General features: G+C 45.6%; 1 protein-coding gene across 2 annotated transcripts in view; it reads left to right on the top strand.

Annotated features, from left to right (window-relative positions):
- The first annotated feature begins 2583 nt into the window (after window positions 1-2583).
- Window positions 2584-26935, top strand: part of EEF2K (eukaryotic elongation factor 2 kinase) — a 50187-nt gene continuing 25835 nt past the window's right edge. Inside the window, exons 1-4 of one of the 2 annotated variants that reach the window (XM_034782930.1) lie at window positions 2584-2780; window positions 15800-15895; window positions 16312-16636; window positions 26212-26312. In XM_034782930.1, coding sequence (XP_034638821.1) covers window positions 16391-16636; window positions 26212-26312 — 347 coding nt within the window. In that variant the 5' untranslated portion in view covers window positions 2584-2780; window positions 15800-15895; window positions 16312-16390. The remainder of the gene's footprint in view (window positions 2781-15799; window positions 15896-16311; window positions 16637-26211; window positions 26313-26935) is intronic. The other variant, XM_034782929.1, reaches the window with a different exon arrangement.

Below are 26935 nucleotides of genomic sequence, written 5' to 3'. Positions count from 1 at the left end.
TATTTAGAATAGGAAGCTACAGGAACATTCCACTAGTGGAAATTATCTTCTGAGTCCAGCAAATTGGATTGCAATATTTGGAAGAGTGCTATGTTAAAATATACTAATATTATTATTCATGTCCATCATTACATTGAAGGGCTGTTGAATATGAAATACAAAGGAAAGTATTTTCTGGACACTGGTCTCTGTAGACTGTATTGCATTTCACTGACTTTTGTATCAGTTTGTTTTTTCTCCCATGTGTTCTTGGAAGTAAAGTGGGCAAAAAGAATTAATACATTCTTTCACTGTCTCCATTTCAGGTAAGAATTCATCTGCAGTATTCCAGGAATATAAAATATTGTTATTTTCATATTGCATACAAGGATTTACTTTGTGTCTCTCAATTAATTGTCAAGAGTAACATACTTTTCTGTTGGGTTTAGTCAAAGCAAAAAGTGAAGCTTTTTGAAACTGCCACATTAGAAACATCCTTATGTAAGCACATGACCTTCCTTTTCATTACTGTTACAATTACAGTGTATTCCGACCTGTTTTTTAGTTGCTATTGTGACTGGTGACTAACATGAAAGTAGATGTATTGGGTTTTTTTCCCTTCCCTCCTTCTATACTGTTTACAATGCTCTTCAAGAACATTTATGGCAAAATGTTGCTTTCAAACAGCATGTACTGTTTATACATTGTTTTTGCATCTGGGCAGTAATATCTTGCAGACTCACCAAGTGAACCATTATGCAAAGTCAAACTACAGGCTAGAAAATATGTACTCATATATTACCTGTTTGATCTGGCAGCCTTTTCACAAACAGAACTTTCATTTACCTCCGTGGCAGTAACATACACCTAAGGACATATGTGAATATCCTATGGTTTAAATTTGTGTGTGTGTAGCTCCCATTATTGTTAATAATGTAAAGAGTGTAAACCCTAGGGCAGTCAGATAATAAGATAAACAGTGGGCATCTAACCGATCATTCTAACCCATTTATCTTGGGTGTTTCAGAACAGGGGTGGGACACAGTGTGTACAGTCCCGGGTTTACAATGGCTCCAGTGGCTCCATGGAGCCGGGCCCATGCTCAGAAGGGGCCCCAGCCTGCTCCACTTGCACTGAGCCCCTAGACCCCGCTGGCTCCCCTCACCCACCACTTGCTCCTATTGGCCTGCCCACCTGCTGCCTCCTTGTCCCCACCCCCCTGCTCCTCTCTGCCCCCTGGCTGGACCCCAGTGCACCTCTGGCTCCGGGCAGTTTCTGCTTCCCACCACCTGTGGGACCCCACCTGTCTCTCCAGAGCTGAGCCGCCTGGGACTGGTGCAGAGGCCTGGCCAGTCTCAGCCAGGGTCGGTGGAGGAAGGGGACAGTGCGGGGAGCTTGGCTGGGCCCCTCCAGGGGAAGTGCATCTTGAGGGAGCCGGCCCTGAGCTGGCTGATCACACCACTCCTGAGGGACCGGAGTGATTCCCTGCTCCAGGACTAGCTCTGGTTGTGCTGCCAGCTCAGCCTGGCAGACTCAGTTGCCTTCTAGCAGGGCCACAGAGTGCGGTCGGGAGGCAGGGTATGGGGGAGTGAGTTTCTTGTGCGAGGGGTAGGGGGGTGCTGGGCTGTGAGGGGGCAGGGAAGATGTGTATGTTGGGGCACTAGGGAGTGGGGGTTCTGTGGGGGGTGCTGGGCAGCTGTGATGGGGCTGTGGGGTGCTGGGCAGGGTGCTATGCATTTGTGTGGAGGGGGTTCGGGGGGTGCTGGGGATAGGGAATCAGGAGGATGTTGGGTGGGGGGGCTGTGTGGCACAACATGGGCCCACCCCCCGAGGGGAAGGGGCATGTTGGCAGCACAGGGCTGGGCGGGCCACTGTGTGTCTGGCAACTGCCGGTTTGTAAATAGTGCCCTTCCACTGGGCTGCCCCTGCCATGCCTCATTGCCCCTGCCTGGCCCCTCACTCTGGGGACTGACCCCCACACACCATGCTCCATTGCCTCCATGGGAGCCCACAAATAAGATTGGTGCCAGGCCCACAAAAGTTTAATCTGGCTCTGAATGTGTACTTTGAATGCTGGTCCTTGTGAGTAGGTCTCCAGTAACTGTCTGGTATCTTTCACTTGCACTATCCACAGGAAAGAAAACTAAAAAATGAGAAGGAAAAGACTCTTGGGGGTCCTGCAGTCGCTTCAGCGGCTGATGACCTGTCCCCCCACTATTCTGCTGGCTGGAATGGAGGAGGCGATGCTGTGAGTCTGGGGGTCCCAAGGCAGTGTCTGTCATGTCCCTCCAAGCACGAGACCAGATGGGAGGGACAGTGTTTCCTGGGAGCCACACTCTCCTTTCAACACTCAGGAGCCCCCCAAATCGTAAGGAGCATGTGCTGAGGCTGGGCTGATGCAAGCGGAGGGCATTAGGCGCGGGGGGGGGGCGTTGTAAGGCTCTGGGGCAGCTTTACACCATGTGTGGGGACGGAGCTCACACTCCGCGCAGGCTGTAGCTTCTCCTCCCCGTGCAGAGAGCCCCTGTGCATGAGGCAGAGACACCCCATGCCTGCCTGCTGCAGTACCGCCCTCCGCCAGTCTGCGGAGGGAGGGTGCAGCCGGCCAGCTCCCGCGGGGACTGGGAAGGAGAGCGAGAGAGGCTGATTCCGAGACGAGACGCGAGCTGTCCGCGTGCGCTCCCCGGGGAAGCAGCTGGCGCGTGACCCTCGGAGGGAAGCGCTCGTCGGAGTTTGTGTGCAGCTGCAGCGGGGAGAAGAGCGTTGCTTGCTGCTCCGGGAGCCGTGTGTGTCTGCACAAGGTAGGCCAGGCATTGCACCGTGTGTCTCTCTGCACAAGGTACGCCAGGCTCTACTCTGGAGCCTGCTTCTCCACCTTGGTTTTGCCGGGCTCCCCGGTTAGCAGCATATCTTCTCCGTGCATGGTGGGAGGGGGTCAGGAGGCTGCTTCGCTGGGGAGGATTGGCAAACGGCTCGGCCTGCAAACCTTGCTCAGCCTGTGTGCCCGCTCTAGCGCTCAGTATGGCACATTACATACGGACACGTTTGTATTTTAACACGCATTTTTAGTAATAATTGATTCCCCTTATTTAGCATACTAGCGTATTCACACAGTGGTATCCAGAATATTACAGCTTACCACAGTATTACTACTTGTCTGGGGACTATTTATGTACCATAGTTGCAGTATTTTTAAGGAAGAGCTATTCTTGTCCTGTTGCATACATGCCAGTTATCCCTGTTTTATTTTACTTTTTCACAGAGCTGTTTATTTTTTTTCCCGACTTTATCCTTGCAAAAATTTCCCTTTGTAACACTAAAAGGTCTTTCCCTGTTTTTCTCTGTAAATGCCCCCAATTGACAGCTTTTGAATGTTGGCAAATATGTTGTATTTAGACCAGGGCTTTACTGTAGAATACAATAACCTTCCTTTTTACAGAGGCCATTACTATATACAGTAATGTTTTTACAAGGGCTGCCTGTTACTGTAGAAGGTGGTGTGGGTGTTAGTTATAGACGGATGTAAAGTTCATAAACGTCCAATGGAAATTAAAGACCTGTTGTGGGGTGGGGTTGAATTTGTCAGTGATCAGAGAGTGGTAATTTGCTCTTTGTAAAACCATATTTCTGATGACAGTTTCCTCACAAGGAGCTTTTTGCCTGTTTCTAAGCGGAGGATGAGATGTTACCAGACTGTTTTGATTGCAGATTGTTGATGTAATGACCCTAAAATGTACTAGTCAGCAGATTTTCTTCTCAACAGCCTACATGCTGCTTTGTCCAAATAGCCAAAGGAATACAGTATGTGAGAATCAAACAGATGGAGGGGGGAAAATTCCCACTGACCACATTGGTTTATTGCCAAGGTTGAGCTGTGACACGTTGCCTTGCACAAGGGGGAAGAGCATTGTATGCACAGTGAAATGATTAAACTCATGCTGTGTTAATGTACCAAACTGTCACAAAAAGAAAATGTTACTAAACAGTTCAGATTTTGATGTACACAGAATAAGAAGATTTTTTTTAAATGAAAAAGGATGGATAGAATTACAGACAATAATGAGCAGATATAATTCAGTTTAATCCAAGTAATGCAATAGCTGGAATCAAATTGAAAATCACACTTAAAAGTTGTGATCTACTTTTTAGAAGGAAACATAACAATGCAGAGAGGGGGTAGTTCTGGGTGCAAGGAGAGAGGTAGTTAGGGCTGTGTGTGGGCAGGGGGGGTAGCTCAGGGTGCAGGAAGAGGGGTAGCTAGGGGCTGTGTGTGGCCCAGGAGTAGCTCAGGGTGCAGGGAGAGGTATCTAGGGGCTGTGTGCAGGCAGAGGGGTAGCTCAGGGTGCAGGGAGAGGGGTAGATAGGGACGGTGTGCGGGCAGGGGGGTAGCTCTGGCCAGGTGCATGGAGAGATGTAGGTAGGGGCTGTGTCCCCTATGGTCCCTGTTTCTTGAGGGCTCTGCCAGCCATGGAGCCGGGTCCCACACCCTTGCGGCTCTTACTGGCTGCGTGAGCAAAGGGGGCTCGGAGCTGAGGAGCAGCCTCAACCCCAAATCAGTGTCAGGTTTTGAAAATGTTGTCTGTAACTTCCCTAGGAGAGTTTTCAAAGCTGCCTAAAGAATTTGGACTCGCAGTTCCCATGAGAATAAATGGGAAATTGGCATCTAAATCCCTCAGGTGTCTGATAATCTCCATCCCCTGTGTCTTGCTTTCCAGGTCTATAAAATGGAATACGTAACTCAGAGGTGTTTTAAGGATTTTTTACCTAATGTTTATGAAGCGTTTTGAATGAATAAAGAACCACATGCTGTAAGTGCAAACCATTGTCACTCTAGTACCAGAGGGGGCTTCCAGCTATGGAAGAAGATGAGGGAAGTTGCTCTGTGTATTTCACCTCTGCCTTCTAAATGTGCACAGAACAAGCTGATCATCTGCCTGCCCAGTGTCCTTTCAGCCTATGCTGGAAGAACCTGCCAAAATTCACATTAAACAAATATTTGTCAGTAAATTTGTCAAACTCAGCTAACCCCCTTGTGAACATTTGGAAGCTTGTTCTGCGCTGTTCCAAATCTGTGCATCTTGGGTATCAGCTTTGTCAGTTTCGCTTGGGAGAACAGTTTGAGACCGGATGAGAGCTAGGGTAGAGCAGGAACTAGGGGTGAAATCCTGGCCCCATTAAAGTCAATGAAAAAACTCCTGTTAATTTCACTGGGGCCAGGAAGTAGCTTAGCTCATGGGCAGGGGGAATCTGTTTTAAGTTTAGAAGCAGTATGAAAAAAAGGCAGGAAGTTGAGAGGGGGAGACACACTCGCATATCAGGAGGAAATCTGATCATGTATAATGAGGCGCATGTTCCTAATCTGGGGTTGCTGGGCAACGAATATAGCTGATGGGCCAAATTCAGCCCTAGCAGAAACAGGTGCAATTCCACTACTTCAGTGGAGCTGCCCCTGATACCAGGCCTGAAATGTCACTTTCTCTGTTTTAGAAGCTATATTTGTGTGGCCCTTATACACTTTTGGAACTGGCACGCTACTGCAACTAGGGAGTAGGCACAATACCACCCTGAGAGGTGTCCCTGCACTCCCATGAGGGATCCCAGGTCTCACACTGTCATTCTAGAGCAGGGATGGGCAAACTTTTTGGCCTAAGGGCCACATCTGGGTATGGAAATTGTATGGCAGGCCATGAATGCTTATGAAATTGGGGGTGAGGTGCGGGAGGGTGTGAGGGCTCCAGCTTGGGGTGCAGGCTCTGGGGTGGGGCCAGAAATGGGGAGTTCAGGGTGTGCGAGGGAGCTCCAGGCTGAGGCAGAGAGTTGGGGTATGTGGGGGAGGGCTCAGGCTGGGGGTGCGAGGTCTGGGGTGGGGCTGGGGATAATGGGTTGGAGAGTGCAGGGGGTGTTCCAGGCTGGGACAGAGGGGTTCAGAAGGTGGGAGGGGGATGAGAGCTGGGGTTGGGGCATGGGAGGGTATCAGAGGTGCAGGCTCCTGGTGGCACTTACCTCAAGCAGCTCCCAGAAGTAGCGACATGTCCCCCCTCTGGCTCCTACGTGGAGGCGTGGCCTGGTGCCTCTGCGTGCCGTCTGCTCCGCAAACACCGCCCCTGCAGCTCCTATTGGCTGCAGTTCCTGGCCAATGGGAGCTGCAGGGGCGGCGCTTGGGACGGGGGCAGCGCACAGGACCCCGTGGCTGCCCCTACGCGTATGAGACAGAGGAGGGATATGCCACTGCTTCCGGGAGCCGTGCGGAGCCATGGCATGCATGGAGAGGGGCAAGCCCCCGATCCTGCTCCCCGGCGGGAGCTCGAGGGCTGGATTAAAACATCTGAAGGGCCATAGTTTGCCCACTCCTGTTCTAGAGACGCAAGCAGGGACTGAGCACCTCACATTGCTCAGAAGTGTGACTGACTTATTGAGGACTGGAGTCAGTGGGCTTTGAAAAGAGTCTTCTGATATGGGACTTTAAGAGTGTGTATGGGGCGTGAGGGGCGTAAAGCCAGGAAAACGTGAAAGATCATCAGGGTATCATCAAGGGTGTGAAAACCTGCCTGGTGCGTAGCTTCTGCACCTAAGAGTGAAATCCACAGCTATCCCAACATGGAGCTGAATTAATAGTAACAATGTATCTGTTTGAGTTCTGCTGAATCATCATTAATAGTCTCTCGAGGAAGATCTGCATGGAAATCTCCACCCGTCGCTGTGGGTGGAACCTGAGCCTCGGTAAACATGCTTCCCTTGTTCCACTATTTTATTTTTTAATAGGTTGCTCTGGTGGGTAACACAGCTGTGAGTGATTCAGTGCTCAGCCGTCCACAATTTCTCTAAAATTGATGTAATTAGATATGTGAAGTTAGTAAGAAAAGAGCCCACATGTAGCTTCTCTTTTTGATGTGCACATGACTGCCATTATTATTTGCTTTAGTAGCAGTTATATGTATAGAAAGCCTCTGTGAAACATTTGTTCTTACTGTCACTCAGGAATTATAGGAAAAGGATTAACTAATTTTGATATAAACTTGTGATGTTATTGCATCAAGTTGCTGAATTTTTGCTTTCTGCATTGCTCTGTTAGTGGGTACAGAAAGATCCAATTCCTACTTGTTACCTTTAAAATATTAACAATCATTTACCAACGTTTTAAAAACTGATGAAGTGTCATCTTTTTATTTAATTTTCCTAGTCCCATTAAATGAGCTGTAATAAACTAGTTGTGGAATATTTTGAACTGAGATACATACAGTATAGCTTGCAATGGAAGTAGATCAATTGTAATTTTAGCCAGTCACTGACCTATGTAAAAGCAGATGGTGAAATGCTTTAGTGTATCAGATCAGGAAGATTTGTAGCAGGTTGATTCCTAGTCCCAAGAGTGATGGATCGTATTGTATCTGCTTTTGTATAACTTTGGAACCAAGTGCCACCTTGTGTCCTTTTCTAGCTCCACTGTTTGCAAGGGCTTGGATTGCTTTGAATTAATGCAGTTAATAACAGAGAGAATGATTCAGCGTTGACAATGGTCAGTTTTTCAGGAAGTGTCCCCGCGTTGTGGCAGGGAATTGTAAGGAAGTTGAGAGCATAGGAGTTAAATGGGGAGAGTGACCATGTCATAGTGATGAATTAAATTAACAACAGATACTTTGTTAAAGAGTGCTCTGATTTTTGACCTATTCCAATTGCTGATGACTAAATTATTGTCTACATTTGTCTGCACTTTTAAAATGAATGAAAATATAGCAGGATTCTCTGTACTTTCCAAAAATCAGTGTCTCTCTCTCTCCTCTCTTCTATTTTCATTTGGAAAGAGACTTCTTAATTTCAGGCTGGATTGTGACATGCCTAATACATTCTAGATAAAATGTTGTCTATTCAGGACAGTTATACCAGTGTAAGTTAATGTGTGAATTTAAACAACTGTAGTTATTGGTATCACTCCTTGTTTGGGCACTCTTATTGCAGTAGGAGATGATCTTTTTGGGGTTTAGCATATGCCACTTTGGAAGGAATCTGCGCTAACTGAAAAATGCCATCAGAGTATCCACACAGGGAGTAATACTAAGGCTAGGTCTACACTACTGGGGGGGGGTGGGGGACGCGGCCATCAGTTTCAGGTACGTGAATAGCATAGCTGAAGTTGTGTATTTTAGGTCGACTTACCTGGCTGTGAGGACGGCGGCGAGTCGACCGCTGCCGCGCCGCCGTCGACTCCACTTCCGCCTCTTGCCGCGGTGGATTTCCGGAGTTGATGGCAGAGCCATCGGGGATCGATTTTATTGCTTCTTCGCTAGACGCAATAAGTCGATCCCCAATAGATCGATTGCTATCCGGCGGGTAGTGAAGACGTGCCCTAAGTTATATTGGTATATCAATTTAACTATATCAGTGTAATTATACTGGTATAATTGGTAACTGGTAAAACTTTCCCATGTAGACAAGCCCTAAAGGATGATGCATCAGGAGCTATTGTCACAGGCCCAAGGACTCCCTCAGGCAGATTGGTAATAGAAATCTGTCACACAATTGTGCCTGGCTGAGCTTCCCAAGGGTAGTGTGACTTTACACTGCTCCTTACACAGGTCAATTGCTATGTGCCATACTTTGGACCTTTATATTAATTTTAAGGGTGTTTTAAATGTTTCCTCCTGAAGGTTATGCTGTGTGTATCAGTGAGAGAGTTACAATTTCAATCTTTTGCAGCCTGAGAGCTGATGTGGAAAGTATTATGGGACTGACAGTTATTTTCCTCTAGAATAATTACCTTCTGTGCAATTTCTGATGAACATAATTGAAGAGCCCTACTGTTGTTTCAGAATATCAACAATTTGTGTAAGAAGCGACAGAGTCCTGTGGCACCTTATAGACTAACAGACATATTGGAGCATAAGCTTTCATGGGTGAATACCCACTTCGTCAGATGCTTATTTGTGTAAGCTTATTATGAAGAGGAGCAGGCACTGCGATGATGGGTAGTGTTCTTAAAAAATGCAGCAAAGTTTAAAAAAGCGGGAGGAGGGCTTGAAATAAATTTGTTCTTCATGAAAAACACCCCTGGTTGTACAGAAAGCAGGCTAAATTAAGAGCAATGAAGGGAGATGATCTGCCCTTACCCCAAATCCATTGTCAGATTGTGGACAGAAGTAGATCACTGTGTATTCCAGCTCTGCATGTGCTGTTGTGATGTCAGTTCCTGTATTACACAGTTCTGCAGAAGTAATGAAACCTTGAAACACCAGAGTTTTCCTACTTAGAAGGTAAAAAAAATTAACACTAGATTAGATTCATGTTGTATTCCTCACCTTAGAAAAGACATAGTTCCTGTTATGGAGACAAGGCAGAGGAAATTAAATAACTGGAATAATAAAAAATTTTAGTCAGGGGTGGCCAAAATGCATCTCACAGGCCCAGTGTGACACAGAGTTCTATGATCTATCCTGCCGTCATCCCATCTTTCACATGGGAGTGGAGTCCATGCCAATATGTGATGCTCCATCTTAATCAGAGTGGAGGCTGTTTGGATAAAGATGGCCTATTACATGCTGACACCTGTAGTGGGGTTACACCTGCTCCCAGGAGACTAAGGCCTTGTCTACACTACGAGAGTAGTTCGATTTTACTTAAATCGAATATTTGGAATCGATATTGCAAAGTCGAACGTGTGTGTCCACACTAAGGACAGTAATTCGACTTTGTGAGTCCACACTAACGGGGAAAGCGTCGACATTGGAAGCGGTGCACTGTGGGCAGCTATCCCACAGTTCCCGCAGTCCCCGCTGCCCATTGGAATTCTGGGTCGAGCCACCAATGCCTTCTGGGTAAAAAAATGTGTCGAGGGTGCTTTTGGGTAACTGTCGTCATCCATCCATCACTCACTCCCGCCCTCCCTCCCTCCCTGAAAGCGCCGGCGGGAAATCATTTCGCGCACTTTTCAAGTCATTGACAGCGCGGACGCCACAGCACTGTGAGCATGGAGCCCGCTGCAACCATCGCTGCAGTTGTGGCCGCTCTCAACGCCTCGCAGCTTATCATACAGGTTGCCCTGAGGCAGATGCAGAAAAGTCAGGCGAGGAGGCTACGTCAACGCGGTGATGGCCTGAAGTGTGAGAGTAGCACAGACCTCTCAGAAAGCAGGGGACCCAGCGCCGAGGACATCACGGTGGCAATGGGTCATGTTGATGCCGTGGAACGGCGATTCTGGGCACGGGAAACAAGCACTGAGTGGTGGGACCGCATAGTGCTGCAGGTCTGGGATGAATCACAGTGGCTGCGAAACTTCCGCATGCGGAAGGGAACTTTCCTTGAACTTTGTGAGTTGCTGTCCCCTGCCCTGAAGCGCAATGACACCCGGATGCGACCAGCCCTGACTGTCCATAAGCGAGTGGCCATAGCCCTCTGGAAGCTTGCAACGCCTGACAGCTACCGGTCAGTCGCGAGCCAGTTTGGGGTGGGCAAATCTACCGTGGGGGTTGTTGTGATGCAAGTAGCCAAGGCAATCGTTGATGTACTGCTGCCAAAGGTAGTGACCCTGGGAAACGTGGAGGCGATCATAGATGGCTTCGCAGCGATGGGATTCCCAAACTGCGGTGGGGCCATAGATGGAACTCACATCCCTATCCTGGCACCGGACCACCAGGCCAGCCAGTACATTAACAGAAAGGGCTACTTTTCCATGGTGCTGCAAGCACTGGTGGACCACAGGGGACGTTTTACCAACATCTACGTGGGATGGCCGGGCAAGGTTCATGACGCTCGTGTTTTCAGGAACTCTGGTCTGTTTAGACGGCTGCAGCAAGGTATTTACTTCCCGGACCACAAAATAACTGTTGGGGATGTGCAGATGCCTATAGTCATCCTCGGGGACCCAGCCTACCCGCTAATGCCCTGGCTCATGAAGCCCTATACAGGTGCCCTGGACACTGAAAAAGAACTCTTCAACTACCGGCTGAGCAAGTGCAGAATGGTGGTGGAGTGTGCTTTTGGACGTCTCAAGGGGAGATGGAGAAGCTTGATGACTCGCTGTGATCTCAGCGAAACCAATATCCCCATTGTTATAGCAGCTTGCTGTGTGCTCCACAATCTCTGTGAGAGCAAGGGGGAGACCTTTATGGCGGGGTGGGAGGTTGAGGAAATTAGCCTGGCTGCTGATTACTCACAGCCAGACAGCCGGGCGATTAGAAGAGACCAGCGGGAAGCGCTGTGCATCCGGGAGGCTTTGAAAGCAAAGTTCCTGAGTGAGCAGGGTAACCTGTGACTTTCTAATTTTGTGTACAGAGAAGCCTTCACCCCACTTCCAACACACGTTTCAAAATAAAAATAGTTCTACTTTGTTAAAGCACACCGTTTTCTGTAATACTGTTTTCGCGGGAATTTTTTAAAACTGGGACGCAGACTGTGGTGCGGAGCGGGTGTAGTGTAGTCGCGCGAATGCAGCTTCTAAACTGAAGGACTGACAGGCTCCGGTGCGGTGGGATGGTTCTTTCAACGGAGCCTGTCACCCCTCCTGATAGGGACTGTGTGTATGGGGGTACTATGTGACTTTGTGGCGGGGGGGGACGCTTACAGATCCCCTGCTGTGTGGCTCTGTGATCCTGCCTAAGGACCGCCGCTTCAGATCTCTAACTGCCCTCCCGTGCCACAAAGTCACAGAGCAACCCACCTCCCACCACATAACATGAAAAGAACCTCCCAGACTAACCAGGGTAAGTAGTCACTGCATCACTGCACTATGTATGTGCCCTGCTGCTGTGCCTGCCCCCGACTATGTACCCTGCCAAAGGTGACTGTCCTGTCCAATTACCAACCCCCTTTCCCCCCCTCCTCCAAAAGAACATGATGGAAACAGTAGTTAACAGAAACATATTTTTTATTAACAACTACACAGGGGACTGGGAAGTGAAACTTGGACGGGGGCTTGTGTCAGGCGGGAAGGAAAGAACTTGTCAAACTTTGGGGACTGAGAGCCTTCTGCTGCTCGAGCTCTCTGCAGGGGTGCAGTGAGAGTTAGCAGGGACTCTGCCGCCTCTCCTTCTGTGCACTTTGGGTGAAGGGAGTATGGGACTTGGTGGCGGGGGAGGGCGGTTAGAGATGGACTGCAGCGGGGCTCTGTCCTCCTGCCTCCGTTCCTGCAGAACATCCACAAGGCGCCGGAGCGTGTCCGTTTGCTCCCTCAGTAGTCCAAGCAGGGTTTGAGTCGCCTGCTGGTCTTCCTGACGCCACCTCTCCTCCCGATCCATGTTGGCTTGGTGCATTTGGGACAAGTTCTCCCGCCACTGGGTCTGCTGTGCTGCCTGTGCTCTGGAGCAGGCTATAAGCTCGGAGAACATGTCCTCCCGTGTCCTCTTCTTCTTATGCCTAATCCTCCCTAGCCTCTGGGAGTGTGATGACAGGCTAGGTTGTGAGACAGTCGCAGATGGGGCTGTGGGAATGGGAAAAAGGGAGTGAATTCCTCAGAAACATAAATGTAGTTGTGAACAAAGAACATAGTCTTTCTCTGTGAACAGGACCATGCACAGCACCTATCACATGCGCACTCAGCACAAGGTCGAATTCTCGGCCTTCGCATTCACTGTCTGTGGTTTTGCAGAGCACTTTTGAGAACCCTGTCAGGACAACGGAATTTCTGTTGCAGGCAGACATGGTAAGCCGTAGATTCGTGGCAGCTTAAAACTTTAATATTAGCAATGGCCTCATTTCACATTGAAATCAATGTCGGTCCCTGCTGCCAGCAATCCGGCAAGCAGGAAGTTTGCTCCTGTCCCACACCCTCGCGGCTGTCCCCGGGAACGATCCCTTTCGGCTGACCCTTTCCCGCCTCCACCGCGTGGCTGCAAACCAGCCAACACTAATAACATTCCCCTACCTCATTCAAAGCAGGTCTTCATGAGCGACATCACCCTCATGAGGATCTCTGAGAGCGACAGACAGAGAATGCTCCGGGAAAGCCTCCAAAGACCAGGGCCGTATGCCGCCATGCTGTGCCAAGCAATGATTCCGGAGTACTTGCTAGTCTCGTGGCGCGGCAACGTGTCCTACTACGGAGGACCCAATAAGGCCGCTCTCCCCAAGAACCTAATGCAGCGGATTTCAAATTACCTGCAGGAGAGCTTCCTTGAGATGTCCCAGGAGGATTTCTGCTCCATCCCCGGACATATAGACCGCATCTTACTGTAGCTGCAGTAGCAGGGACTACACAGTAGAGCGGCTTGGGCAGGACAATCATGCAAAACCGGACATTGCTAGATTTTTTTGAAATACTTGCACTGCCCATGACTGAACCGTTAAGTTATTCAAAGTAATCATGAGAAACCCATTTTTTACATTGTTAATAATCATGTTCTGTTACAAATAAATGTTTAGATGTTTACAACACTTACTGGATGATCCTTCACCAGATTCTGTGTCCGGGGTAACGGCTGGGGAGGGTTGGTAGGGGATCTCTGTAAGGGTGATGAAGAGATCCTGGCTGTCGGGGAAATCAGCGTTGTGAGCGCTGTCGACTGCCTCGTCCTCCTCATCTCCTTCCTCATCTTCCCCGTCCGCTAACATGTCCGAGGATCCGGCCGTGGACACTATCCCATCCTCAGAGTCCACAGTCAGTGGTGGGGTAGTGGTGGCGGCCGCACCGAGGATGGAATGCAGTGCCTCGTAGAAACGGGATGTCTGGGGATGGGATCCGGAGCGTCCGTTTGCCTCTTTGGTCTTCTGGTAGCCTTGCCTCAGCTCCTTGATTTTCACGCGGCACTGCGTTACATCCCGGCTGTATCCTCTCTCTGCCATGTCTTTAGAGATCTTCTCATAGATCTTTGCATTCCGTCTTTTGGATCGCAGCTCGGAAAGCACGGACTCATCGCCCCACACAGCGATGAGATCCAAGACTTCCCGATCAGTCCATGCTGGGGCCCTCTTTCTATTCTGAGCTTGCACTGCCATCAGTGCTGGAGAGCTCTGCATCGTTGCCAGTGCTGCTGAGCTCGCCACGATGTCCAGACAGGAAATGAGATTCAAACTGGCCAGACAGGAAAAGGAATTCAAATTCAAATTTTCCCGGGGCTTTTCCTGTGTGGCTGGTCAGAGCATCCGAGCTCGTACTGCTGTCCAGAGCGTCAACAGAGTGGTGCACTGTGGGATAGCTCCCGGAGCTATTAACGTCGATTTCCATCCACACCTAGCCTAATTCGACATGGCCATGTCGAATTTAGCGCTACTCCCCTCGTCGGGGAGGAGTACAGAAGTCGAATTAAAGAGACCTCTATGTCGAACTAAATACCTTCGCGGTGTGGACGGGTGCAGGGTTAATTCGATGTAACGGCGCTAACTTCGACATAAACGCCTAGTGTAGACCAGGCCTAAGAGTGGTCTGCAGACTATGCCATTTTATGTAAGCTAGCTATACCCCTTGGGATGCTGATAAGTATTCAGGAAGGTTCCTTGGTTTTGCAAAGTTTTTGGACCATTGAGTTTAGTTATGAGGAAAGATCATGGAACTACTAGGGAGAGAAGAAAAATGACTTCATAGTGATCTTCCAGCAGGGTGTCATTTTGTTTTGTTTTTTCTTTAGCTATGAAAGGGCTTGATAATTGTCTCCCAGGCCTATTTATTACAAAAGAATACAAATACAAATTCCCAGGGGCAGGAATTAGGGAATATGAGCTAGATGCTCATGGTTTTGTCACATAATGAACAAATGGGGTAGGTTGCTGAAGCAGGGAGCACCAGGAAGTTGATAGAACTAGCTCAATTTATTATTTATGATTGAAGTGCCTATTGATGTATAGTGTCTAAACTATAGATAGATAGGTCTGGAGCCTCTGGAACAGCCATCCAATAGGAGTGGGGTGGGGGCAAGAGACTTACTTAATTTTAATCTGGATCTTGATACATTTATGAAGGTGATTATGTGACACGGTTGCCTGCAATAGCAAGGGCATGGACTCAGTGATGCAGGAAGTCCCTTCCCATCCTCTGTCTCTGTGATAAAATGCACAAACTACCTACAGTGGCTAACAAAGAGAGATTGCTAAAATATACCATTTTATCTACAAACCTCTGAGCTCTGGGGAGAAAACAGAGATTGGCCTTTAAAAGCCTTTGGATTAGGAAAGCTTTTGGGGTGGATAGAGGGGAAAAAGTTTGACTGTTTTGATTCAACACAGGGCCTGTCTTTGCCAGATAGAGACATTTAGAATATGTGAACTAATGTCATCCCATACCCTGGGCCTGTTCCATAGACCACTGAAATCTGCAGGAACCTTTCTGTTGCCTTCAATGAGTTTTGGATAAGGCTCTTTGTCACCAGATGGGAATGAACAAAATCAAGAGTGGAAAGAAAAAATAATGTAAATAAATGTTCTTTCCTGAAGGCTGCCAATTCCAGGCTCTGGTGGATCATCCAAAGAGAAGGGCCTAGCACTGAGCAAGCCAGCCGGTGCTCCTGGAGAGTTCAGTTACCGGCACTGACAGCAAGAGCATCCCTGTTGGGAAGGGGATCAGAGTGAGATTCATAGCACTGAAGTGTGACTTTCCTGTGCATTCCCTCCTCCCCCCACCTGGACTCCTTTAATTCACTTTAATGGCTAGAGCAGCAGCAACTGTCTAACAGTCTCATTTGTCCTCACTTCAGAGGACACATGTGGCACCCTGGGTGCACACACACACAGTGATTTACTTTGGACTGACTAGCCCGTGTGAGCTGGGGGCCAAGTAATATAAAACCTTTCTGGCACAGAAAGTGTTTTCTGGTTTCACCTTCCCCATCCACTCCCAGTAATATTTCGTAGCCCCTTTCCCTGGAGTCTGTTAATTCTATTCTTTGTTTTCATTTGTAAGTGATCCCCTGATGGAAAAGCTGCTTTTGGAAAACAGAGGGCCTGATCCTGCAGTCCTTGGATTGGGCAAAATACACAGAGTTATGGGGAAGTCAATGTGAGTTTTGCCTGAGTAAAAACTGTAGTATCGGGCCCAAAGTTTTTAAACAAGTAAGAATAGATATGTTCAAAGAGGGAAGTTGATAAATGGAGCCTGGAATGCTACTAAAGGTAAATTAGAGTAATCCAATGTTGCAGTCCCTAAGATTTTATATTAAATTCCTATTCTATTCTGAGCCAATTTTTCTCTATCCTGTGACAATTTTAAACTTGTGTATCTAAACTGGGAGCCCAAATCCTGCATTTGGGTGTTGAGAGGCATACTTAGGTGCCCAGATACCCGTTTTGCACACCCATGTACAGATTATTGACTAATTTTTGCTAATGTTGGTCAGTATAAATTTTGGCTTCAAGCTTTTTTTTTTAAGAACAGGACCTTTGATTTTCTTTAATTTCATTCTTTTTTTCTCCCAGGTTCTTCCCTCATTTCAAATGTGTATTGTAATACTGGCTGCTTTAATCATTGCACGAATTAAACCAACCTCCCACAAACATGGCGGACGAGGACCTTATCTTTTGTATGGAAGGTATTGATAATGCCAGGTCAACTAAAGCAGTCTCTGGAAATTATCCTGATGCTGATAGTGAGGATGAGGATAGTTATTACATCTGCCCGATAACAGATGACCCAGTATCTAACAAGGTTGCACACAACAAAGTCGCCAATTATTACAGCAACTTAGCAAAAGATGAACATTACAGATCTAGCTCTTCTCCTAGAAACTCATTCAATTTTAAGGTAAGCATTGGGCTCAAGCCTAAATGGGCTTCTAATCTCATTTATCTCTCTAGCTGCTTCATTTCTTGTAAATTTCCATGAAAATTACAGCTTTTATTTTTCCAGACTTGTAGTTAAATCTATTAGGCCAATAACCTGATCCTGCCATTGATTCCCTTACACAACTCCACTTGAATTCAGTGGGAACTCCATACATGGAACTCTAGCAGGCTCGAGTCTAAGATTGCACAGCTGTTGTAGTTCAGTTGCTTTAAAAAACCCAAATAAATGGATTTTCAGTTTTAAAAGATGATGATTGTTGTAACTCTAATGCAATATTATAAATGTCAAAATTTGGGCTATGAGAGTAGACGTTCTTTCATGAATGATATCAAGCAAAGCAATGTGCCTGAATTGAGTATCATTAATTGAACAAAACCAGTCATAATTTTTGAGACAACAAAAATTAACATCATTTACAGGTTGGGTTGAGATGTGTTTCTTGTGGTGGGCTCTTTACATTTTGATAACAGAGCTCTGATGTTAAATTTCACAGTAAATTCTACCACCAGCCCCAGACAGTGTGCTCTAGTGGTATCCAACCATTTCAGCCTGAGGGCCAAACATATTACATTGCCCCAAGGTCAAAGTGAGTGCATATTGTGGGGCAGATCCTCTGCCCCATTCTGCTCCCTTTGCACCAATCAGACAATGCAAAGGGAACAAAACCCACCTGTAAGTCTCCTGCTGGAGACCCCTCTAATCTGGAGGATCCCTAGCACATGTAGAGTCTGCATAGCTGCCCTCCTGATTGCCCTTGGGATGTGAGGGGAAGTGTCACAGTTTAGAGCAGGGGTCGGCAACCTACGGCACGTGTGCCAAAGGTGGCACGTGAGCTGATTTTTGATGGCACGCGGGGCGGGCTGAGCCGCTCAGTCCGCCGCCACTCTGGGGTTCCCGCTGCTGGCCCCTTGCCAGCCGGAGTCCCGCCGCCAGTCCTTCTCAGCACCCGCTGCTGGCCTGGGGGCTGAGAGCCCAGCTGGCAGGAACCGGTGGCTGAAACCCCAGAGGGGGGCTGGCGGAGATGCTCAGCCCACCCCTGAAATCCCAGAGCTGGGCGGGCTGACCTGCTCAGGCCGCTGCCGCTCTGGGGTTCCGGCTGCTGGCCCCTTGGCAGCCAGGGTCCCCGCTGCAGTCCGACTCACCTTGCTTCTGGTTGGAGTTGCAGCGCAGGCCCCCTGCCAGATAGGGTCCAGGCCTCCGGCTCTGCTCAGCCCTACTAGCCGCCAGCTCCACTCACCTCAGCTGCCGATCTGGGGTTCCAGCCACTGACCTCCTGCCAGCCGGTTATCAACTTATAACTCAGAAGCCTGTGTGCAGCTTAGAGTATCTAAATACGTGCCACCAGACGTTGGAAAACTCAGCAAGGAAAAGCAAGGGCAAGGATCACACTAAACTAGTAAGATCAGCATTTTAATTTAATTTTAAATAAAGCTTCTGAAACATTTTGAAAACCTTGTTTACTTTACATATAACAATAGTTTGGTTATATATTATAGACTTATAGAGAAACCTTCTAAAACAGTGCTACTCAAAGTGGTGGTCCGCGGACCGGTGCCGGGCCGTGAGCCATCGGCTGTTGGTCCGCGGCGAGTTTCCAGGAATGTAAGTTCCAGAAGGGTCATGCTTGGCAAAAAAAAAAAAAAAAAGAGAGAAAAATAACTTTTTAAATAGTGCGAGCTGAGCGGGGCCAGCCGCTGGTATCCCAGACTGGTCTGGGGTTCCGTCCGCCGGCTCCTGCCAGCCGGGGTCTCGGCCTCCTGCCGTCCTGGGTGATCAGAACCACAGGCCAGCAGCAGGCTCAGCGGCAGCCGGGACCGGCAGCCTGCCATTAAAAAAAAATCGGCTCGCGTACCACCTTTGGTACCAGTCCCTGGCAAATATGATACTGGTCCCTGGCACATTGGAAAAAAAATTGCCAGTCCGCCACATCAGATAGTTTGAGAAGCACTGTTCTAAAAAACATGAAAATGTATTACCGGCACATGAAGCCTTAAATTAGAGTGTATACATGAAGACTCGGGACACCACTGCTAAAAGGTTGCCAACCCCTGGTTTAGAGCCTCGAAAACCACAACTATCCTCAAGTTATAGACCCTCCTAATATACTCGATTTAACTGAGGACTCTGCTAAATTGGGACATTTTTTAGACTGTCTAGACCAGCATTTAAATGTGTATTGTTCACAAGTGTTAGCGAACGCCTTCTAAGACCTTGGGTTCACTAGGAAAAAGGGTGTATTTTTAACACACAATAGCTAACAGGTGAGTAACAGGGTGGCTTGTCCCTACGTGGTAGAGGCCTGGAGCCAGTCTACCCTAATTGCCAAGGAGGCACACCTGAGCTTGGATTAGCTGATTCCCCTATAAAGAGCAGCGGGAAGCTGGGAGGAGGGGAAAATGTTCAGGGAGACGACACTGGAATACAGAGGCTACTGGGAGTAAGTATGCTACAAGAGCGGACCCTGGGACTGGAGAATGAGACTACAGACAAGTGAGATTACAGGCAGGAAAGGCCTGAGAGTGACCAATAAGAGGGTAGACAAATGGACTTGAGGAGACTTTTTATTTCGAACTGTTTTGTCAATAAAACCAGACCCCAAGGAGAAGCGGTACTGGACAGAAAGCCTGGATGTGGAGTCTAGTCGAGAAACCCCTTGAAAGGGGAACAGAAGCAAGGTGCCTACCGATTGACCTTGGGCCATGAAAGGGTGCTTGAGAGGCTGGCACCCAATGACAACGTGTTAAAATCCTAGTGTAGATGTTTTTAACATGTTAGCTATTTGACATAATCCCTCAGCTCACCAACACGGTTAACCTCAACCAGCTACAACTGCCTTGTCTACACTAGTATTTTAACAAGACCTAAAAGTCTAGTGTGGACAATGCAGCTTAGAATTTAAAGTGTGTTAAACTGGTTGAGTTGAAGCCTAGGAGCGAGCAGAGGTTAAACACTGCCTTGTCTACGGTAGATTTTTAGAACATACGATCATAGAAATCTAGGGCTGAAAGGGACCTTAAGAGTCCATTACATCCAGCCCCCTTTGCTGAGACAGGACCAACTAAACCTAGACCATCCCTGACAGGTGGCCTGTTCTTAAAAACCTCCAATGATGGGGATTCCACAACCTCCTTTGGAAGCCTATTCCAGAGCTTAATTACACTTATAGTTAGAATGTTTTTCCTATATCTAATCTAAATTTCCCTTGCTGCAGGGTAAGCCCACTACTTCTTTCCCTTCCTTCAGTGGACATGGAGAACAATTGAGAACTGTCCTCTGTATAACAACCCTAAACATAGGGTCTGACAGATCTCCCCCTCAGTTTTCTTTTCTCAAGACTGAACTTGCCCAGTGTTTTTTAAACTTTCCTCCTAGTTCAGGTTTTCTAAACATTTTATCATTTTTGTTGCTCTCCTTTGGATTATTTCTAGTTTATCGACAACTTTCCTAAAGTGTGGTGCCTGGAATGGGAGAGAGTACTCCAGCTGAGGCCTCACAAGTGCCAAATAGAAAGGGACAATCACCTCCTATGTCTTGCATACAATACTCCTGTTAATAAACCCCAGAATGTTATTAGCCTTTTTTTGCAACTGCATCACATTAATTCTTGTTGAAATTTGTGATCCACCATGACTGTGCAAACACCTAGCCAGTTATTCCCCATTTTGTAATTGTGCATTTCATTTTTCTTTCCTGGGGGTGGTACTTGCCTTTAATGATTTTCATCTTATCTTGTTGTTTTCAGTCCATTTTTCCAATTTGTCAAGATCATTTTGAATTCTGATTCTGTCCTCCAAAGTGCTTGCAACCCCTCCCAGCTTAGTGTCATTCAGAAATTTTATAAGCATACTCTCCTCTACATTATTCAAATCATTAATGAAAATATTGAATAGCACCTGACTCAGGAACTTATTAGACATGCCCTTCCAGTTTGACAGCAAACCATTGATAACTGCTCTTTGAATATGGTCTTTCAACCACTTGTGTGCTCACTTTATAATAATTTAATCCAGACCACATTTCCCTCATTTTCTCATGTAAATGTCACATGTAACTGTCAAACACCTTAATAAAATCAAGATAGATCACATCTACTGCTTCCCCCCTTCCACTTGTTAGTTAGCACATGTCCGCTAACATATCCTAACCACACACCTTTAAATCGTAGTTTAGACAAAGCCTTCGGTACTCAGTTTAGCCCAGTGGTAGCAAATTGCAATGACTAGTGCTTCAATGAGACAGAATTAGCATAAAATCCATGTCGTGAGGGACCCATTTGTTCAGTGCCAAGTGGTTAAGTGGTGTTTAACCAGGTATTTAATAGGTGAGAGACTTTTAGTTCATATCTGTCAATGAAGAAGTTGCCAAGTGAAGATGAAATGAAATGAGTATAAACTTTATTCAGCACATTTTATAAGTCTCTTCACACTATTTTTAATGGCCTCTTCATCCGGATATTAGGCTGGTGTCCAGTTTAAAAGATTCTACTTGTATTACAGATGGGCTCAGGAATCAGTGTTCAGGTCCACATCCAGAGTAAAATTTGTATGGGATTAGGGCTTGGGTTTTAGGTTTGACAGTACTGAAATCTCGCAGTCTGTTTATGAAAGGTTTCAATCCAAAATGGCAGAAATCGTGCCAGATCAGCTATTATTTTATGCTTCTCACCCCCTGAGGCTGAAATCTTGTGAAATGGCAATTCTTGTAAGAGTTTGGCCTCATCTGAAAAAGAAATTGGATCTGACCTGAAACTAAAACCAGAAGAACCGGTTCAGATTCAGATTGAATGCCCTGATCCCCAAAAATTGAAGGGGGTTGAATTTGAGTTTCTACTTTTACCCATCTTCACTGTATGTATTAAGCATTAAACACCGTATGCAGTAATACAAAATATTCTCTACAGGTAAGGAAGTCAGCTGAAGTTGCTATAGGAACCATAACTTTGAACTTCCTGATTTTTATGCGTTTAAAATGCTAGCTGTAATTTTGCATTAATATATTTTTTACATGTGATAAATCACTGGGTGGTGAAAACAGGGCCGTTCAACAAAGCATGTTTTTTTATTTTATTTTTTATTTTATTTTGCAATAATATTGTCCTTGGGATTTGAAGATAGTTTGTGGTCAAATAGATATTTACTAAACTATAAGTGATCCTGAGCATGAAAATGTGAAATATCTGGGTTAGCTAGTACAAAGAAAGGAAAAAACTGCTTCGTACATTTAGTTGATAGGTAGCTAGGTATGCAGAGTTGTCCTTCCCAACCTGCTCTAAAACAAATTCCACACACTGTATGGAGTCAAAAACTGACCCGCTTTCTGGGTGTTTAGCTTTATTAGCAAAGTAATTAACAATAATGATGATAATATCAAATTCAGCTCCCCGGGCTTGGTTCCCCCTGGATCCTACCCCAAAACTGCTCACCGTACACCCTCATGCTCTTTCAATTGAGCCACTCCCAAATCCCGTATAGTTACATGGGCTAACAAATCATCTGTCTCCAGGAATAAGCAGAAACCACTAGCAGATTCAACATCCCAGCAGATTCAACATTTGCTAATAGTGCGAGGTGTTTCAGGCAAAAGATTATATGTAAAATTCCATTCTGAGGATTTAATCTTGCAGGGAGCTGAATGCCTCCATTGAAGTTCTTACAAGGTGAGGTCACTTAGCACCTCACAAGAGTTACCTACCATCTTCCAGGATCAGGTTCTGAATCTTTAAATCTAGCCTATAAAACAATTGGTTTAGTAACAGAAAATAACAATATTAGTGGGCTGCATGGATCAAGTATTGAAGGTCAAACTGAGTAGGCATTGTAGAATTCTTGGTGCAAATTGTTTTTCAATGGACGTTGTTTTGTGACTTTTTAAATTTGCAGTCAGCAACGAACAAAAAAAGTATGCTCTGGCCTGGTGTAACTAGTAGAGCCCTGCAAATCTCTGGGTATCAACAGATATCTGCAGACGATGTTTGTGGATCTGATCCAGATACAAATTTTGTATCTGTGCAGAGCTCTAATAATTAGCTAACAGGGTCTGTATGTACAAATATGCTATGCCTCTGAACATGGTAGACATGTTGACTTTCCCACCACAGTTGATTAACTGTAATGTATTTGACATTCTAATACTGTAGGTTTCAGAGTAACAGCCGTGTTAGTCTGTATCCGCAAAAAGAAGAACAGGAGTACTTGTGGCACCTTAGAGACTAACAAATTTATTAGAGCATAAGCTTTCGTTTAGAAGTGGGCTGTAGTCCACGAAAGCTTATGCTCTAATAAATTTGTTAGTCTCTAAGGTGCCACAAGTACTCCTGTTCTTCTTTTTTCTAATACTGTAGAAATTTTTGCAAGCTATTATCTATTTTAATTCTAGATAGATATCAGTTATTACAAAAATGGCAATAGAATCATGTGCCATTTAGTGATTGAGGAGGGTGAGGGAATTTTAATGCAGCTGTTGTCTCCATGTATATACAATATGTTGAGCCAAATTCTGTTATGATTTTGAGTTTGGTCCTGCAAAGCAACATCAACTCCCATTGGACCTGATTCTGTTCCCACCAAAGTCAGTGGCAGATTCTCATTGACTTCAAATTAATGCAGTTCTTCTCAGGATCAGACCCCTCAATCTTTCTACCAAATAATGTCTCCAGTGCTTTAACCTGTACTTACATATGCAGTTCCATTGACTTGAACAGATTTGTGCACAGATTCTCTAAAGTTTTATTTTACTCTGGAATGCACATTTTGAAAAACAGCTTATGGGTATGTCTGCATTGCAGTTGAAAACCCGTGACTAGCTCATGCCAGCTGATTCGGACTCTGGAGCTTGTGCTAAGGAGCTGTTTAATTGTGGTGTAGACGGTTCAGCTCAGGCTGGAGCCTGGGCTCTAGGACCCTGCAAGGTGGGAGGGTCACAGAGATGGGCTCCAGCCTGAGCCAGAATGTTTACATCATAATTAAACAGCCCATTAGCCTGAGCCCTGCCTCAGCTGGCACAAGCCAGCTGCGGGTGTCTAATTGCAGTGTAGATCTATCCTAAGTGGGAAAGGGACATTTTTCATTTAGCAAAAAAGGAAGCACTTAACTGATCATTTGTCTTATGTACATTTTCCTATTTTAATGGTTCTCGTGTATTCTTTAGAATGACACACAGCAACAATCTAAGCATGGCTCTGTGGATGACCATAGTCGAGTAGGTTAAAATGGAACCTTTCATAGTGGATGCTTTAAGACTTTTTTAAAAAAATGGTATTTTGATTCATTATTTTATTCTTTAGAAGAACTGATGCAGCTCCACCCATAGAAATCACTGAAGCAGAACATCACCTTGAAGAATTTTTTGTTATTTGTAATTTATCTTTTTGTTCACCATCATAAATAGGCATTTACTTTTACAAATGTGTACATAGTTGTTTTTTTCACATTATTTCCTGTTGTTAACAAGAACAAAGGGGATGTTAGAGTATTTTTATTTCATTTATATTTTCTAACTTGTCACCCTTGTGTAATCTAAAACAGAAGAAATGTGATGCTTGCATGATTGGTGTTCTTAATGCTGATTCTCTGTTTTGAAAACCAGAAGACAAGTGTAGGGCTCAAACCTATGAGGTGCTGAGCATCTTCAACTCCCATTAATTTCATTCAGTATCTTTCAGGGGCTCTTAGCACCTTCTAGGGTGAAATCCATAGACAGGGGTATAAAGCCACTCTCCAAACACCACAAAAAGGCCAGTTTCCTTCATACACCCCATGACCACATGATTCCTTGGAAATTATCCGATATATTTCAGTGGAGCATAAGGGCGTGTCCCTGTTTTTATTCAACCTGTTCCTATACATAGCTTACAAATGGAGCCTCCCATGTAGCTCATCAGATCATGTGACATCAAGCAGCCCATATTGTCATGTGACAAACAGGGACTATTTTCTAACTGATTTCATTTAATGTATTTTATGTATGGCTGGGTTTTATGGGTGGAGAAGGTGGGGCTTTTTATTTGCTTTTAGAATATGCTGCTTTGCCAATGGAATAGAATGGACCTACTTGTTGAAAATGTAAATTATTTTATAAAGGTCCCTACTATTATACAATATAAAGGTTTGCAAAGTAATTTCAGTGCTGATAGATATTTGTATTGTAATTGTTTAGCTTTTGTTGATATTTAATTTCTAAAAAAAATTAAAACTATTTTTAAATATTGCAAATTCAGTCACAGAAGTGATAAACAGTGCTCCAGAAATCAGTATTTTCTGCCACAGATTCAGATAGGAGCTGGCACAAAGTACCCAGGCTGTCAAGGGTGCTGAGTGACTCTGACAAGGTGCTGAGCACTCTCTACTCATTCACATGAGTAGTGATTGAAGGTACTTGGCGTCTTGCAGAATGCATTTAACACTGTGGAGGATTGGACCTCCGGGGCTCTGGGCATAGTGTAATGTGAAAATAGGGGGACAGGATAAGTGTTAAGAGAAAAGCATTTAGAGTGGCTTGTGGAAACAACTATTGAATTTTCAACATATGCATTTTCAGAGTTACTGTGACTTGATGAAGACTGAAATAGCTACTTGTCTGGAACTATAATAATCATCCATTTTCCTTACATAACTACTTTCTTCTGCTTTTGCATCTTGTGGTGAGCTCAGTTTTGAGGCCTTGGTTTTTGCAAAGCTTTTTTTTCCTTGATATTATTGTGCAAAGCAGGCTTGTTCTTTACTTGCACTGATAGGACATGTTACTTCCAATTAAAATGTAATTCTCTTTAAGTAAATTTCTCTAACATTAACATTGGCTACTAAATGTTATTGTAGATAGCTGTTCTAAACACTGAAGATTATAAAATTACTGCATTTTATGCAAGTTATGCTCAGTTCATACCTGTGTGTATTAGACCAAATTCTCACTTGGATTTACTGTGGTATAAATCAAATCAGAATCTGGTGCTTTACATTTCTGTGCTTTTTATCATTGCACTTGAAACTGTAAAATGTTGAATGGTGTTTTGCACTCAACCAATATCAATTTGAGCAGTGGTCTCCAAGCAGTGGGGTGTGCCCTCCTAGAGGAACATTTGGGAGGCGTGGCGAGGCCACGGCCAGCCCCCATGGCGGGTGGGGAGGAAGCATCACTCAGCCCCACTCTGCCCCCAGCTCCACTCTGGCCCTGCCGCAGCTTGGGCCCCTACTATGGCCCCACTCCCAGCCACGGCTGCAGTCCCCGGGGAGAGGGCATGGACAGGGTCCATTATGGGTAAGGGGGAGCATGGCAGAAAAAGTTTGGGGACCACTGAATTAGAGAAGGGGGAGGGGAATTAAATTAGAAAATATGGCTCTCATCCTTTAAAGCGATATATGCAAGCTGGTCCGTGCACTCCCCCAGCCCATTGACTCTACATGCACACAGGAGTGTGCCTGCGTATTTTTCTTTACAACACTGAGGTCCAAAGGTACAGTAGATAATGTGATTATAAAGCGTGTAATCATTGGGTGGTTGTTCGATATAAATAACCTGCTAGTTTTTAACTTCTGTAGGAAGCCTGGAAACATGCCATTCAGAAAGCTAAACACATGCCTGATCCCTGGGCAGAATTTCATCTTGAGGACATTGAAACAGAATATGCCACACGTTATAGGTCTGTAGATGTTTCTACTTCTAATAGTGATGTTAAGCAGATTCCCTTGGGTTACATGTGTATATTTCAAAGGATTGTGTTCATTTTTTTTATACAGTCTGAGTAATTATCTAGGGAAATAAGTCCATGGCAAGAATGTATCTAAAATGAAACTAACTAGCATTTATAAAGACCGTACTCGATCAAAAAATAGTGAAACATTTTAGAATCTCTCCCACTTTAGCCATGTCTAAAAGTCCCAGAATTGCAAGAAGCAGACTGGAAGTAATTATGAGAAGGGTGTTGCTGATTGATTTATAAATATTCCTTAGAATTAATCCAATAAGGAAAGAAACAAAATCATTATGGTATTTGAAGCTATAAACAGCTCTGCCTGTTTGTAACACTTTGTGCCTTTCCTGAAATAGCAGTTTCTTTATGTGGACGTGCAGCAGTGCTCCATGAGGCTGGAACATAAACCCTTAAAAGGAACAGAATAGCACAGCGTAATGTATGTGTTGAAACCAGTCCTGGTCCCTGACCTGCATATGGTACTTTGGGCACATGCTTTGCCAAAGCATTTACACTGCACAGCCATGAAGCGTTTTGTATGTTTTGAAATTTGAGGCACTGACATTTATTTA

Source organism: Trachemys scripta, chromosome 10, assembly GCF_013100865.1.
Source record: "Trachemys scripta elegans isolate TJP31775 chromosome 10, CAS_Tse_1.0, whole genome shotgun sequence".
Classification (NCBI taxonomy): Eukaryota; Metazoa; Chordata; order Testudines; family Emydidae; genus Trachemys; species Trachemys scripta.
This window is presented reverse-complemented; position numbering and strand designations above follow the sequence as displayed.